Source organism: Cynocephalus volans, chromosome 2 (assembly GCF_027409185.1).
Source record: "Cynocephalus volans isolate mCynVol1 chromosome 2, mCynVol1.pri, whole genome shotgun sequence".
Lineage (NCBI taxonomy): Eukaryota > Metazoa > Chordata > Mammalia > Dermoptera > Cynocephalidae > Cynocephalus > Cynocephalus volans.
The window spans coordinates 42,129,928-42,147,300 of NC_084461.1; the positions used below are offsets into that span (position 1 = coordinate 42,129,928).

General features: G+C 32.8%; 1 protein-coding gene and 1 pseudogene across 2 annotated transcripts in view; both read left to right on the forward strand.

Annotated features, from left to right (window-relative positions):
• Positions 1–17,373, forward strand: part of PARP8 (poly(ADP-ribose) polymerase family member 8) — a 161,076-nt gene that overhangs the window by 82,938 nt on the left and 60,765 nt on the right. For both annotated transcript variants that reach the window (XM_063086452.1, XM_063086453.1), the window contains 4 exons: positions 5,682–5,771; positions 6,347–6,417; positions 7,929–8,006; positions 9,289–9,383. In XM_063086452.1, coding sequence (XP_062942522.1) covers positions 5,682–5,771; positions 6,347–6,417; positions 7,929–8,006; positions 9,289–9,383 — 334 coding nt within the window. The remainder of the gene's footprint in view (positions 1–5,681; positions 5,772–6,346; positions 6,418–7,928; positions 8,007–9,288; positions 9,384–17,373) is intronic.
• LOC134371444 (U2 spliceosomal RNA) lies at positions 5,421–5,570 on the forward strand (annotated as a pseudogene).

Genomic DNA, 17,373 nt, shown 5'->3' on the forward strand with positions numbered 1-17,373 from the left:
TTACTTAGAGTTGTTAGGTAATATGCCTGACTTTTCAGATAGACAGTTACATACAAAATTATATGTTTGCTATTACTTTCCAATACTCATAACTGTGCATTTTTCCTCTGGCACTGGCTAAAACTTCTGGAATAATTTTTAATAATAAATATGAAATTTGGCAGCTATGTCCCTTTTCTCAAAATTTGTGAGCATGCTTCCAATTACTTTCAGAAAAGAAAGTATTATTCCTTTTCTCATTTATCAAGGCTTTTTTTTTTCCTTTTTATAAGAATGAATATTAAATCTATCAAATTCTTGTTTGTCATCTGTTGAGGTATATATTATTTCTCCTTTAAAAAATAAGGTGACAAGTTATATTAGCAGATATCTTAATGTTCATCTATGAGGATTATGTGTGTTATGTCATATAATTTAGTATTAAATACTTTTAGTTGCTGAAGGAATTAAACCACTTTTGAGCATTTGATAGAACTTACAAGCAAATCTGTCTGAGCCTGTTACCCTTTTAGTGATGGTTCTGGGTCAGTTATATTTTTCTGCCATGATCATTGATCTTTTTTTCTACTTCTCAGTCATTTTTAAACATGTGTTTTTCTATGTTGGTGAAATGTCTAAATTTTTTAGCAAAAAGTATTTTATAGTATTAGGTATATAATTGTAAAAGTCTTCCATGTCACTGGTTATTTCTCCTCATTTCTACTGTTTGTATTTGTTCCTGTCTTTTCCTGCTTTGGTTTATCTTCCAGAAATTTGACCATTTTAAAAATTCTTTAAAATGAATAGCTCTCTTTATCATTGTTAATTTCTTAATGTAGTAATTTGACATTACCTTTATTAATTCCTTCTGATAATGTTCCTTGGGCTTATTTTTTTTTTCTTTCTACTTTTCCTGGATCGTTTGGTTCAATAATTAGCTCATCTAAGTTTGAAAATATGGAATTTTCTTTCCCTATGGAAATGCATCAGCATTATCCTGAAGAGTCAGGATTATATCACCCTAGCATATGTCCCTTGGAATAGGTTTGTCATTTTATAATTTTGATCTGCTAATTATCCTGTGTCATCTCTTAAAACTCATTTCATAGTTTTTGTGAAAATGAAAATTTAGAGGGTCTTTAATTGAGTTAGTCATACATAATAATACTATCAAAATAATATAACATGATTATTATAATATACAACATATTATAAAATTGTAATATATAAATGAAATACTAAATGATATGTTGACTCAAAAATAAAGTGAAAAAATAGAGCAGTCTTCTTTATACGTCTTTGTGGATTTTCTACTGAGGGCAGCTTTTTTTTTTTAAGGTAATGAATTAGAAAATAGGTGCGTATATTACAAGTTACAACCTGGCTTTGCTATAACAGAACAGCAGAATTTCTTAATTCTCATCTGTTCCTGCCTTTAGTTAGAAGACTTACCTATTGATGGGAGTGGATTATCTCATCCTTTTTATATTCCCCTCTAGAATCTAGAGGGATGAGGGGAGGACAGTTTCTGGATGCTCCAGTACCCATGAGTCCAAAGAGTCTTGATCTATGTGAGATACTTGGACACTGTATAGTTTTGTGAATAAACCACTAAAGTGAGAATTAGAATCCTCCACAGTCTCTATCAAATTATAGCCTCTAAAATATAATTGATTCGATATTTAATAAGCATTTATATTTCATAGGATATTGCAATTTTTGAGTGACAATATTTTCCATATTTACAAAAACACTTAGTATAATGACAAAGCATCGAATTTTGGATTCAGACCGATTTAAGCTTCACCACTTACTAGCTGTGTAATTAATTAACTACTTAAGTAATTTGAGCAAATTATTTCTCTTACCCTCAATTTGGTAATCTTTGACTGGCTTGGGGATGACATGAAATTATATAGAATATTGAGGGAAAATATCAAGAATATAATACAATATCAATATAATTACTATTTATAGGTATAGTTATTATTTCTCTTAAGTTAGATGGTAATGAAGAATGGAATGACTCATCTTTAAATTATGCTGCATTTGAACTAGAATAAAGGTTACAGTAGAAGGGCTGCTTTTCCGTAGCTCTGTACTCATCTCCCCCCAGTTGTCCATGGAAATTCTGATAGGTCTTATGTCGTCTGTTAGGGAAATAAAGAAAAGAAAAAATATTCATATTTTTTTTAACAGCTTTAGCAAAGATCTGTAGGTCCTCTCTAAAACATACACATTAAAGAACCTAACTGACCCAGAGGTTTTAAGGGAAGAAAAAAAAATCACAGTTCTGAAGTCAAGTGGGAGAATTCCACTGAAGGAATTTGAGTTTGAAAACATTTTTATTCTGTTACTGACTCATTCTGTTACCTGAAATGCATGCCTTAATCCTTTCTACGTTTTACTTTCTCATCTCTAAGCAAAGGTGATGTTATTACCAATGCTTGAATAGTTTGAGGAAGATTTAGAAGTAATTGTTTAGACAACACCAAAGAAAGAAAACATAGAATGGATTCATGCAGCTGGGGTGGTCCTCAAAGATCTAAGACGAGGTCAGCGAACCTCATTTTATAGCTCAGAAGACCATGGCTTAGGATAAAAGGGATCAGCAACTAGGTGATAGCAGTGTCTAGATTTTTTTTTTAATTTTAAAATATTTAATTGCTAAATAAAGATCGAATATATTTAAGATGATCTGATATGTATGCATTGTATAATTATTACCACAATCAAATTAATTAACACATCTGTATCACCACCCGTGTTGTACATTAGATCCATAGAACTTGTTTTTATAACTGAAAGTGTGTACCCTTTGACCAACATCTCCCCATTTTGCCCAAATCCTGGCAGCCACTGTTGTACTCCCTGCTTCTACTAGTTCTACTTATTGAGATTCTACATAGTGAGATCGTGTGGTATTTGTCTCTCTGTGCCTGGCTTATTTCACTTAGCATAATGTCCTCCAGATTTATCCATGTTGTCACGAATGGCAGGATTTCCTTCATTTTTTAAGAATGGAATATTCCATTGTATATACGTGTAAAATTTCTTTATCCATTCATCTGCCTATGGACACTTAGGTTGTTTCCACATCTTGGTTATTGTGCATAATGCTGCAATGAACATGGGGGTGCCCATAGCTCTTCAAGATACTGATTTTATTTCCTTTGGATATATAACCAGAAGTGGGATTGCTAAACTAGATAACTTGGAAGAAATAGATAAATATCCAGAATTATACAACCTACCAAGATTGAATCATGAAGAAATAGAAAGTCTGAGCAGACCAATAATGAGTAAGGAGATCAAATCAGAAAAGAAAAATCTCCGAACAAAGAAAAGCCCAGGAACAGAATGCTTCGTGAGTGAATTCTTCCAAAAAAATGAATCAGCATCTAGATTTGATGTGCTTTTTTTACTCTCCTACATTTCTGATAATAACTTGACATTACCTCTGTGATCTGATCTGACCTATTATATCATAATGACAGTTTAATAAACAATGTTATGAAACTTGAAAACATTTTGATTTGGGGTGAATTAAGTCAAAAACAAAGAGTGTTCTAAAGCCTAAATACTAGTCAAAATAGAGACTGGTAGAAAATCTCTTCAACAGCATTGTGCAACACATATTATGTTCACTAAATTATGTATCATTAAATTATATTCTTTTGAATGAATCCTTACTGTCTTCCAGTGTCAACATTTAATGTAAGCCATTATGATAGAAAATCTTTTAAATTTAGTTATTAACTTTCCTGTTTTCTTAACCATAATGTCTTAATTTACTTGCCTCTTGATACTTTTCCATGGTGCTGTGAAATTTCATGATGCTATTCACTTTATGGAATTTTCTGGATCTTCCCTTCTAGTTAGCGGTCAGGTTTTACTTCTGTTGCTCTAATGCTCCCTTTTAAAACACTCTTTTTCTCTGTAGCTCCAAGGAATCCATTGTGCACAGGGAAATAATTAGGTTGATTAAGTGACAAATAACTTCATATTTGTAAGATTCTGAGTCGGGGTTTAAGAAATAAAAAAAATCTGTCTCCAATAGGGGAGTGTTTGATACTCACCCGAAAGTATGAGCTTACTGACAGAAGAGACTCTAGATACATGATCAAAGTCTCAACTAACATGAGACAGTAATTTAAATAAATTTATATTAAATCTGTCTTTTAATTAGTGGTCCCACTTGATAAACATGATAATCTCACATCTTGATGATTTTTGAAAACTCAATAAAGCAAAATTTGTGATTTTACACTAATCAAAGTAAGGAGGAAAACTTTTGTTTCAACTTTAATCCATACCCACCTCTTCTCATCTCCATGAATAACTATTGAAGCCATATGTCTGCTGAGATTTTTTTTGCAGCTAAGCTGTACGTACATATCACTGTCATTTACTCATTACTCAAGGCCTAAAAATAATACAGATGTTTGCCTGGAAGTAAAGTAATGAGCTATCAATTAAAAATCATGTTCTCACTGTACTGACACAATATTGTGAAAATTTGGCTCAAAAAGATCTTTTACTATGTATTCATTCAGTCATCTAAGCACTAATTTCTCTTGGCAGAAATTGATCCATGCTTCCATTATTTGTTGCTGGTATTTTATACTATTTATTAAGTTATTGATGGGTGCATTATAGGATCGTTATAATGAGTTGGTGAAGTGTTTGTTAAATAGCTATCTCACAGATGCTCTGCCACCATCAATGAGCAAAGTAAAATAAAACCTGTGTGATATTTTACCATACACTTGGAGATCCATATTTATCAGGGAAAAAATGCTAAACTCTTACTTTTCTTCCTTCACTCACTAACCTTGCTTCTTGTAGTAGATACCGATATTGAGAAAGGACCCTGTTAAGTGAGTTGAGGCTACCATTGCATCCAAATGATTTATTGCCACATGGGATATTAGAGATGAGTTTGGATAGTCTCCGTTCAAAGTCTGTATTTCTCTAGGGGACGCAAACGTCTTTATTTTTTTTTTTTTATTTTTTTTTTTAATTTTATTTTGTCGATATACATTGTAGCTGATTAATGCTCCCCATCACCAAAACCTCCCTCCCTTCTCCCTCCCCCCCTCCCCCCCAACAATGTCCTTTCTGTTTGTTTGTTGTATCAACTTCAAATAATTGTGGTTGTTATATCTTCTTCCCCCCCCCCCGGTTTGTGTGTGTATGTGTGTATGTGTGTGTGTGAATTTATATATTAATTTTTAGCTCCCTCCAATAAGTGAGAACATGTGGTATTTCTCTTTCTGTGCCTGACTTGTTTCACTTAATATAATTCTCTCGAGGTCCATCCATGTTGTTGCAAATGGCAGTATTTCATTCGTTTTTATAGCTGAGTAGTATTCCATTGTGTAGATGTACCACATTTTCCGTATCCACTCATCTGATGATGGGCATTTGGGCTGGTTCCAATCGCTTCTCGGCCTTTTGGCTAAGATCAAGTGTAGTATCTGTTCTTATCAGTTTAACGTCTTTAAAGAGAGCATTGACAATTAATTAATTCACACATAAATCTGCAGTTTGCTTCATTATATTTTTTGAGTTTAATCAGAACAATAGTGTGTGCTTTATGAGATTGGAACTAGCATGATGTGGATATAATGTCATTATTTTTATAAAGGATGTATTTTTTCGAGTTACTATGCCTTTAATAATTTATATATTTTTTGCAGATAATACATATGTGTCAAGTTCAGAAAATGATGAAGATGTACTAGTTACTACAGAGCCAATTCCAGTAATTTTTCATAGAATAGCAACAGGTAATAGTATTGCAATTTCTTTTTTATTCTAGGTTAATTTTTTTTAATTATAGGTAGGTTTGTTTTTTTGTTTCTTTTAGCTGATATAACAAATATTTATGTTTGTCATCTGTAAATCTGGTTCTCCATCCAAATTTTCTATCTAAAAGTACATTAGTCTGTTTTTCAACATTTTTTTAAGTGCATAAGTTCATAGTACTTAAAAAAAGTTCCTTTTAAATGCATTACGTTGGCATTGCTCTTGTAAAAATATTTTCCTGCATAGTAACACTGCTAGACAAACTGAATATTTAAAAACTACATTTATGGCACTGAAGGTACCATGAAATATACGAGAGCTGAAGGAATCTGTATAGTGGTACTTTAGTTTGATCACATTTTTATGCTCTGTGAAAAATCAGAATAGCTTGCATATTGTGTAACTCCCCAACACGGTTTCATTTCAGAATATTTCTTAATTCTTTTGCAAAGGAGATGGAATCACCAGAGGGGTGTTTTTACACTGAAACTCATGAATGCTTGGTATATAGCATACTGAAAACTAAAATAATTTTTTAATTATAACTTTCTTTCAGAATTAAGAAAAACAGATGACATTAACTGTTGCTTATCCATAAAATCCAAATTACAAAAGGAAAATGGGGAGGTATGTAAGTTATATTTTTTATTTTTTCAAAACATTAGACATTTTAAGTTTACCAGGTATTTGTAGTTCCTACATTGTTGTTGTTTAGATTAAAATTGCATAGGGTGAATCAAACTCAAGCTGTGGCTTAGGAACTTTTTGTGTGGTAAAGGAAGTGGCCTAAAATTCACTTGGAAAAGAAAGTTTTCTCTTTAAAATAATAGAAAAGAATGTCTGGTTTAAATCTGAATAAAATGCATACAAAGCTTAACTTATTCTGTATTCTTTCATCAAATAATGTTGTTGACTGAAGATCATTTACGTAACTTATTACAACTATACATGGTTATACTTAAAATTGTGTTTGTAGAAAATGATCTCTTTAGCCAAAGTAGCACAAAAGGTGTGTATCGCCTTATTATCAGCCAGTGTTTAAAAAAACAAACTCATCCCTACTCCCTGGTTTTAAAAAATGTACATGAATCTGTAAATAAATACCAAGGCATTAAACAAACAAAATGAGTGCAATCGGGCTAGCAATTTTCTGCTTTCAAAACTATGCACGCCATATAACCCTCCCTTCTTGTTAGTGCTGCACCATTCATTTTTCCCTTCTTTATCCACATTGAGAGTCATTGATTGAACAAAACTGTTGCTTAAACCAAAAACTGTTAAAATTTTATAAAACTCAAATTCCCTTTTATTGTTTTTTGTTTTCCTTAAGAACTTGGAATTTATTCTAGAAATTTAGTGACGATTATGAAATATTGGATGAATGGATTTCTATCTCCAAAAGAAGCTACCTTTCTCCTATGTTAATAGGGCCATGAATACCACCACTAATTTTCCTTGTTTGTACTTCAGACACTTAACAGATGTGGTTCAGTTGACTAAAAACTCAAGCTTCAAGTCAAAGCATATTATTTAATTTAATAATAATTGATTTTTTGAAATTTAGTTATTATTAAATTAAATTAAAATTCAGATTTTTGAAATTTGAATTCTAAAACAAAGAATTTTTGTATACCAAAAGTTCTCTTTCTAATGTGATTCGTATTTATTTTTGTAGTTTGGCTTTTATGTTATTGTATTCAAAGTGTTTTTTCTTTCATACCGTTGTTTAGAGTTGGCAATGGGAGTAAGAACAATATGGGACAAATAATGCTGAGGAACTTTTTAATAAAAATGGAATCAGTTTGAGCTTGCCAAATGTTTTGTCAGAGTAAAACTGAAGCTGTAATTGATTATACATAAGTTTTTAATATACATCAAATATTAAATTGCAGAACTTAAGGTCAGAGAAAGAGAACTTTAAACAAAAATGTACTTTAGAAAGAGCTGAGTATACCCACAAAACTGTTTTTCTCTCCCTCCCTTTGTTTTTGGATTGTACTGCACCAAGAATGTATTTTTATATATAATCCATGTAATATGCAAAAGACCTGCCTATTATGGCCACTTGCTACTTCATTTTCAAACCGAGGACAACTCATTCGACTATTAAAATTATCTTCTTACTCTATTATTTTAAGGAGTCAAGACAAAATAGTACAGTGGAAGAAGATTCTGAAGGTGATAATGACTCTGAAGAATTTTATTATGGAGGACAGGTAAGTAAATCTGGTCTTCTAAACATCCAGTATCAAAGTTCTAATAGCCTTATGTTTTTAGTAGAAATGTGTGCCCTGAGAGTTAAGAGACCTAAGTGTAGTTCAGGATTCTGTAAGGAACTAGAAAATCTATAATTTATCTGTTTCTCATTTTTTGCATAGTCTCAGAAATTAAGGGTACCTTTAATTCTTTTAACTGTAATGATTCCTTATTGTTGATGTTGTCTTAATTCATTACAGAGATTTTTGTAGATAATTTATTATGCAGTAATTTATTATGTTTTTGACTTTTGCATTTCTTAAGCATATTGTGATTGGTCCATATTTTGAAATGATGACACTTCTAACAAAAGCATAGATTGTTAGTTTTACACAGAAGATGGTTAACCTTTATAAAATTAGATGGGCCTTAATTATTGAGCATCCTAATTATTTGTTTATTTGTATTGTCATTGTATTTATTGTGTTGAAAATCTTTTGAAGAAACGTCATAATTTAAATACATGAAAATAGCCTAGCCACTATAAATAAACTCATCAGATTTTTCCAGGATAATGTTAAAATTTAAAACTGAGCAATTGATTTTAGGGTTTGGCTGTGTAATATGCCCTGTTTCTATAAACCCTATGACCAAATGTGTTTCATAACTTGGATAGTATAATGGGAGGGTAATATGTCTAAGAGGGGCAGTAGAAGGAAAGTTATTATGTCGAAGAATACAAGTAAATTTGTTCATTCAGAATCAAAAATCAGTAATTTGTGAATCAAGCATAAGCAAGGCAGTAGAGATATAGGCATAACAAAACTATGTTTCTTCCCTTCCAGGAATGACTTTCTAACACTGGGATAGTTTTCCTACTGAAATGATTCTTTAGTCAATATAACATTTGAACAGTATGCAAAATAATTCTTCCAGTTTGATTTTTGTTTACACGACTAATTCTTATAGAAGTGAAGTAAATGCTTTTCTTCAGCCTAGATGTTCAGTCTAGAAGTTTTTCAGATTATCTCCCAGACTCTTACTTCACTCGTTTTTAACATTTGCATTTTCTTTGCATCAAAATAGTCTAACTTTAACTTTTAAAGGTAATGAATTATTCTAGCCACATGTGAACCTAAGAACTTCAGTAAATATACTACTGATTTATCAGTGTTTTTTAATGAAACTGAAAATGTCCGTGACAGAATGCACCAGGTGACCTGTGCAAAAGACTGTTTGTGTTTTGGTTCTTTTGATTCCCTTTACCCCCAAGTCACTACTAATTTCATCCCTTTTCATCAGGTGAACTATGATGGGGAACTGCACAAACACCCACAGTTGGAAGCTGATTTGTCGGCAGTGAGAGAGATATACGGGTCACATGCAGTTTCTCTCAGGTAAATAAATACCTTTTGGGAATAAGAATTAAGACTGGTAAGTTATTGGGATTTTCTATTGAGTAATTTAAATTAAAGGAAGCTTTGGGGGCTTAATTATATTTGAAAGTGAGAGAGATTCTATTGTGTTTCTCTTTATACAAAATAGCATGTTTATGGCTATTTTTTCTGATACATGTGGTTTAAGATTACATTAATTGTATTAAAGAAATTAGCTATTTTGGAAAGTTACTTTGAAAAAATATCAGTCTTAAGTACTGTTGTAATTAATTCCTATAATAGATTTGGCCAGCTGGGCCCATGCCGTTAACATAAATCAGGGCCACATCCTGTGAACAATAAAAGTAAATAATTCATAACCACTGGTAACCCAATCACATTGTGATCTGGCTTTTAAAAAAAGAGACATAAATTTGCACAGTGTATTTTATTTTTCAGTTAATTAATATACTATTTGTCAATAAATTTCCAGACCATTTTTTGTTACTTTTAATCATTCAGAAGACCTTACCATCCTTACTTACCTTATTTCTTTTCTCTCATTAATATAAGAAAAAGCCTTTCTGCCACCATACTTGCTTCCAGAAGTCAGTTCACATTATTTCAGATTCCTATTCTTTGCCTACAGTATAGTCTCTGAGTCTCTCTGGAATTCCAGACCCCTCTCACAGTGTGACCTCAGTTTCAGCCCCTTATCCTTCCAGATATGCCATCTTCGTTCTTAACTTTGGGCATTTACACAATCAGTAGTCTTGTCAAGAAATGCTTCCCTCCAAATCCTACTGCTGTCTCTATTCAAGCCCCCCTCCAAAGGTCAATTTTTTTCTTAGCCTTCCTTGAATCTCTAGTGCAGATGAGTTATTCTACTCTCTGGACTCCTACCACATTTGGCTGTTACCTCATTTATTATACTTCTCACGTCTTTTAATTATTGGTCTACTTCTCCCCCTCTAGACTGAATCTGTGAATGCTTGTGCAGTCAGTTCTTTTTTGTTTGTTCTACTTTGTTTTGTTTTGCTTATTAATCACTCTTCTTTTCTGTTTCTTAGCATAGCATGGGGCACATGTGAAATACTGGCTAGTGGGTTCTTGGTTGTTTTAGGTGGCAACACCTCTGAAAAAAGATGTTTGCATTATCTGTTTATAACCTCTTCAATGGATATATCCATATTTTGAGAGAGCAAACAAATACTTTTTTTTTATTGGGAAGAACAACACAACATTTGTTAATTGTCAAATGTTTCATTTTAACTGCAGCAACAAAAATTCATTATCATCTGCAACCTAAATAAGCTGCAGTTGTGTACCCAGACCCTCTCTCCACTCGTGGAGGTACATTAGGCTGCAGTGAGTGAAAGTGCTGGGATTGTATTTGGAAGAGCAAACCTTTATCTATTTATTTTAATAAATAGATAGAGTATCTATTTATTACTTAAATAATAAATGTCTCTAGATTAGGCCTGTGGGTACTCAATAAGTATTATAGAATGCATATATGAAGAAAGCATTAGTGGCTGTCAATAAATAGTTCAAAATAATGGCTAATTTTTAAATAGTAATTGAACTTTGCTTCAAAGATTAAAACTTTAATTTTAAGCACAGTAATTTAACCCCTCCCTCTACTTAAAGAAAAAGTCTGTGGGATATACTTAACAATCAAAATACAACATAGAATTCAACTTCTTTTCATTTGAAATAGATGTTTTTGTTTAGAAGATAACTTTAGCACATATTGATTGCTTTTATAGTAAAAGATTTTTCTAAAACATACCTCCATGTTGTCTAAGCCCCAGTCATATTGTCATGTATATATGAAATTACTTTTTGTTTTCTCACCAAGGATTTATTAAGCACCTATGATGATCTTTATTAGTATTTCCTATTATCAATAAAATTATTTGTAATTATTAACTGTTGAAATTAGAAAAGTGTTTGGAATTTCAGTCAAATGAAGTACCTAAAGTCATTAATGATTTGCATTTTTTTCCCTTGCCTATTTTGCTTATATCAGTTTTGATCCAGTTTAAATCTTAATGAATGCTAGCCATGTTCATGCCTGCTCTAGATTTTCTCTAGCTGTAGAGGATGTTTCCAGAATAAATAACCTCCCAGAGCCCTCATGGTATAAAGGTGAATCTCTGAAGGACTAGTTTGATTTACTTAAAATAAAATAAGAATTAATTTACTGTCTAGTCTCAAATACTGAGACTTGAACACGTGGGAGAAGGAATAGTTAGACATAAGGTCTTAGAATCTTTTTCCTTGCAAAGTTCTAAGTCTATTGAAAACAGACTGTTCTAATTAGCTGTTCTTTTACTTAATTGAGGCTTATAAGAACTTAATGGAGTTTGAAGAGTGAAAGTACTTCAGTATGCACAATAGGCTGTTTGGTGCCATTTTTTTTAATGTGACATCAAATGAGAAAGGCAGTTAACCACGTCTAAATTCTCTGTAAGAGGAGGAAGTAACTGAAGTTGTCTAGATTAAGGTAAAACTCTCTTAAAGTAGATTGAAGAAGGGTATAGAAAAAGTGACAGACAATAGATTTGTCATATAAGTAGATAACGACATCCCTACCTGGTCATACCATCTAAAACTGGAATACTGGCTGTGTTGTGAACCATACATCTAAACCCTGATGACAATTCTGATTCATAGTCTCTTGTATAGGAGGTGAGTTAGGTCTCTGGGGAACAGGAACCCTGTGATCAATCTGAATATGTCTCATCTTGAATCATGCAACAAAATGCATTGTATGTTTTTCATTGCAAATGTACTCCTGTAGTCATGTATTTATAAAAATAATATCTACTAGTGCCATCTGAAAATAAATTGAGATTAATATTTTTAGAAAGGTAGGGAATTACAGGTCAGAAAATTCTCATTCAGTTAGCAAAGAAATGATTCTGATAGTTTCCTTGTGAAATTTAAAACTTCTATCTCATATAAAATATCCTTTGCTTTATGACCATGTCATCTTTCACTTGAAAAATTGAAGCCATATGAGTAATCTAACCTTTTTACTGTGACTAATACCTGATGTAGGCTGGAAGCTCCCAGTATTGTGACTCCTCTGCATTTCGATCATTTTTCATTGCTGGACAATTGTAATAGGGCCTTTTCAAGTAGATGCTTGGAAAACAGGAGCATTCTGAGGATTTTTGGTGGTTTGAGGAACCTGTACCTGTACTCATGTCCACCAAACAAATACCTGCTTAAAAAAATGATGATAAATGAAAGGAAAAAAGGAAAAACAGCTCTGTAAATCAGCATGGACTACTTTAATTTTCGTGGATTTCCAGATTTTCATTTGTAGTGGCTGCTTACATATCTTCTGATTCTCTTGTTCTGATCATATGGTAGGATTGTATCTCCCTGCCCCCTTTAACATTAGGTGTGGACATATAACTAGTTGTGGCCAGTGAATTGTGAGCATAAGAGGTAGAGTGTGATGCTGGAGACCATGTTCCCCGGTCTCTGTTTTCCTGGGCCCCTGATAGAGTTTGGATATGTCGTGCTCGCTCCCCAAAGCTCATGTCGAAATCTGATCCCTAACTTGGCAATATTAGGAGTGGTTTAGGTCATGGAGGGGCAGGTCCCTTATGAATATATTAATACCCTGCAGGGTGGTAGTGAGTGACTTCTTGCTCTATTATTTCCTGCAAGAGCTGGTTGTTTAAAGGACCCTGGCACCTCCCCCTCCACTTACTTCGTCTTGCCATGTGATCTGCTTCTACCCATGGGCTGCCCTGCCACTTTCTGCCATGAGTAGAAGCAGCCTGAGGCCCATGCCAGGTGCAGCTATCCCAGAATTGTCAGCCAAATAAACCTCTTTTCTTTATAAATTATCCAGTCTCAAGTATTCTGATATAAGCAGCAGAAATGGACTAATAAAGCCCCTTAGTGATGACAGTGAGCTGTCATCCCAACCCCCCAATTCCACATTAACCATGTAGTGTGAGTGAAATGTAGATCCTTTCTCTGGGTTAAGCCACTGAGATTTTGAGGATGTTTGTTGACACAACTTAGTCTGCACTGAAGTATGTCATTCATCAAGAGAAGATCTTGGATTGGAAGTTTGTAATATTCTTTCCATCATATTGGTTCTCCACCCTCAGCCTCTGGGCTGAGGGAAAAACCTGCATGACTCTGAAAATCAGGAAAGTGATGACAGGAGGCTCATACGGGAATGACACCAAGGGGAGAGTATTTTCTAGAGACACTGGAATGTAATCTAGATGTGAGCTTCAGATGTGCAGATCCTGGACACTCACCTCTATTCCCAAAGCCAGTACTTTCTTCAGGGAAAGCTAAGGATTTTCAAGCTGGCTGCAGAGTTGAAGCATCTTTTTATACTGTACCTCTTATGTACTATTATTTTCTATGGGCTTCCTTTCTTATCTGGATCTAATTTTAAAATTCCTCTTAGTCCTGTGTGCTTCAGAGAAATTTATAGCTACCTTGAGTACAGTCTTGCAAATACTTTAATCTGACAAGATTTCTTCCTGACTAATGAGTTTGCATACTCCTTGGCCCATTCACGAGTATCTCTCCCACACTGTGCAAAAACACACATTGCAGAGAAAGACATGTAAGCTGTTGAGTTTCAGATGTCACAGGAAGGTGTATGTTTCTTTGCCAAGTACCTTTCTTCTCAAAATATTAGTGTCCATTTGTTGAAAGCAGAAATCACTTAATAGCAATAGATATTTATTTCTCAGGAACCTGTGTTAGAGTTTTGTGTGTTTATACATAAAATTTCTTTGACAGTAAATAAGGGAAGGCCAGGTATCTAAAATATATTTTTATAATCAACATAGTTATAAAAATCAGTTTTGCTGATTTTGATAAGGTCATGTTATAAACATCACAACAGTACAATGAATAAGCTGAAGTTTTTTACAGGAGAACCAACATAGAAGGTCTAACATAGTTTATTGTATGTATGTAAGTGTTGTCTTGATTAATTCCATTAAAAGATATTTTATACATATGTGCTTAAATAAACTAGGTTACATGTAAATGTCCCAAATCAAATTACGAAATTTCAAGATTTGTAGACTCAAAGAGTAGCACAATTGGAATTTGAAGTTTTACTAGATGTCAGGAAAGAACATGTGTGGAGCAGTTCTTTTCAGATCCTCAGTTCTAGAATGAAGAAACTACATCAGATTATTTCTGTGTTGTTTCCCTCGTCTTAGAAAAAAAGTCAATTTGATGTGATCTTTTCATAGTGAATAAATATAGGCAGCACATGAAATTATTTTGAGTTATTATAAACCAAAACCCAATAATGTATTCAGGACACAATCAGATATCTAGCTTCTCAGTTCAAGTTGCATTCATATTTCAAGCATTTGACTTGATTCTGCATTTGCTATTCATGAGATCTTGGGCTGCTGAAAGTTATTCAGATATAGAAGCAATCCTGATGACTGGGTCGCAGCATCTGGACAAACTGTAATCATGCTTTGTAATCTCTCAGTGGGGAACATGAAATTACTGGCGTTATGTAAAAAGGGCATCACAAAACGGGAAATGGGTTTGCACATACCCAGGGCCGTTTGTGAATTCTTTGAAGTGTGGCATAACAACAAAAAAAGTGTAACTATTTACAGATCTACACCTACAGAATCCAGTTAATTGCAAACCTTTAGGGCCTCTGCCTCCTTAAAATTCTGTATTCATGTTCTGCTATGGTGAGGAAGAGCAATTGTAATCCTTTATCTCACCCCGACCTCCCTGCTTTTTAGAAAGAAATTGATAGCATTAGAAATTGGGAAGATACTAACTCTTAACCAAAAGATTATTTAAGAAATTATGTAGAGAGTAATTCAAAATTCACATAGTAAAGGCTTTAAAAGCATTTATGTCATATTCTGATCATATTTTTATGGCAAATTCTGCTGAAATGGTCTGGAAAATTATTTAGGGAGAAAACAGTTGTGGATAAGGTTCTTACTGATCTTTGTTATCTCTGATTCCTTTCTTTTTTTAATTTTAATTTTAATTATTAGCATATTTATTATTACAAATTGTGATTTTTCTGTACTCTGATTCTCTTCTCTCTGCCTCTAAACATACCAAAGTCTTGCCAATGTAAATAAATTCAGACTAAAGTCATTCTCCCCAATGAAATTGGGAAAAATGGGAGTAGAAATGCCTGGTGATGATGAGAATGTGGGAAATGGTCACTGTGATAAGCTGGCTGGTATAGTCATAAATTGTTAAAACCTTTTAAAATAGTAATTAGACAATATGTATTAAGAATCCCAAATATAGTCATACTATTTGATTCAGTAATTCTAGATATGATTCTATGAGAAGACAGTGCACATAGATTTTTATCCAGAGGGATATTTATAGTGTAAAAAAATCAAAAGCAACCAAATATTTTATCAGGCAATTCTATTTTTATAAATATAGCCATTTAAATTCATGGTCTTGAAGAATATTTCTAAAGTATAGAAAAACACTGTTCATAGAATAAGTGAAAGAACAAGACAGAAATCTTTATATACCATATTTTTTGTATATAAGAAAGATATTGGTATGAGATAAGAGCAAAAAGAATTATCTCTGAATGGTGGTATTCCAAATTATTTTTTGTGCATTTTTCTGTTTCTCACATTTTATATACTGAGCCTATATCTTTCTATTTGGAAGAAGTAGGTATATGTTTTTAGAAAATATACAACATTTTTAGTAAAGTTTTATACCTAATTTATAGTTAGTATCTAAATACTTTTTAAATTTTCCTATTTCTATTTTCATTAAAAAGTCCTTTTAGTTTTCATGTTCTTTTGGTAATCTGATTGTTCAGTAAATAGTATGTTTGGAACATTTCCCCCCAGGATATTAAATATCTTTATAACAACTTCTTTATCAATGGCTAACTTTTTATCATGTCAACATGCTATGGTTTATTTAAATATTTCTTTATTATTTAATATTCATTTTATTTTCAATTTCTGCTTTTACATATATCAATCTAGGTAAGGGTTGCACATACTTATTATTATTTTCTTAGGATTGACTCCTGTAAGTGGGGCGGTGTAGTCAAGGCCTTTTCATCCCCCCAAAACTTCTCTTGAACATCATTTGTCATCTTTCTTCATCGTTGCATTTAGTGGCTCTTTTTTCGTGCCAAACAATGGATATTTGATCTAACATAGTTATGAATTATGTGCTGATGTTCAGGGTTGTCAAATTATGACCACTGGGTCTTAAGGCCTGTTTAAAACAGCCCATGAAGTACAAATGGTTTTTCCCTTTTTAAAGGGTTGCGCTCCTTCTGCCCCCCTAAAAAAACACCCCAACAAAAATAGAGAGGAATATGGGTCAGAGACTGTATGTGGCCTGAAAAGCCCAAAATAGTTATCCTGGCCTTCACAGAAAAAGTTTGCTGTACCCCAAACTACAGGTGCTCTGATAGGTTTTAAAAATTAATTTCTATGTAAATAACTTATCCTTTTATTTAATCTTTAAAAAGATTGAAAGGAAAAAAAGTACAATTTTATAAAAAACTAACGTGCTTAATGTTTTAATATATTTTTAAAAGGGAGAATGGAGAAAGCACAGGGGCTAAGTTGTATTCTAATATGCTTTTTTTAAAATCATAGATGTCAAAAAGCTAAAATATTTTCTGGATTGCTTTTATTCATTAAATTACGTAAAACTACTCATTAAAAATTTCTTCTCTGAACCCCATAAAAGTGTCACAAATATGTATTATATTGTATTACTTGAATATATAGTACACGAATTTTTATTGAGTACTTACTGTGTGCTAGTTACTGCACTTTACACAGTTTTGAAGTTGGACGTGAATTCCATGCCTAACTGCCCCACTGATTTTTTATCTTCCGTTTGGCAACTCTTTTGACTTTCCTAAACCTCAGTTTTGTTATTTTCAAAGTGAATATTGGAATATTATCCACCACACAGGACTGTGGTGAGGATTTAATGAGATCATCCTTTAACATTTGAC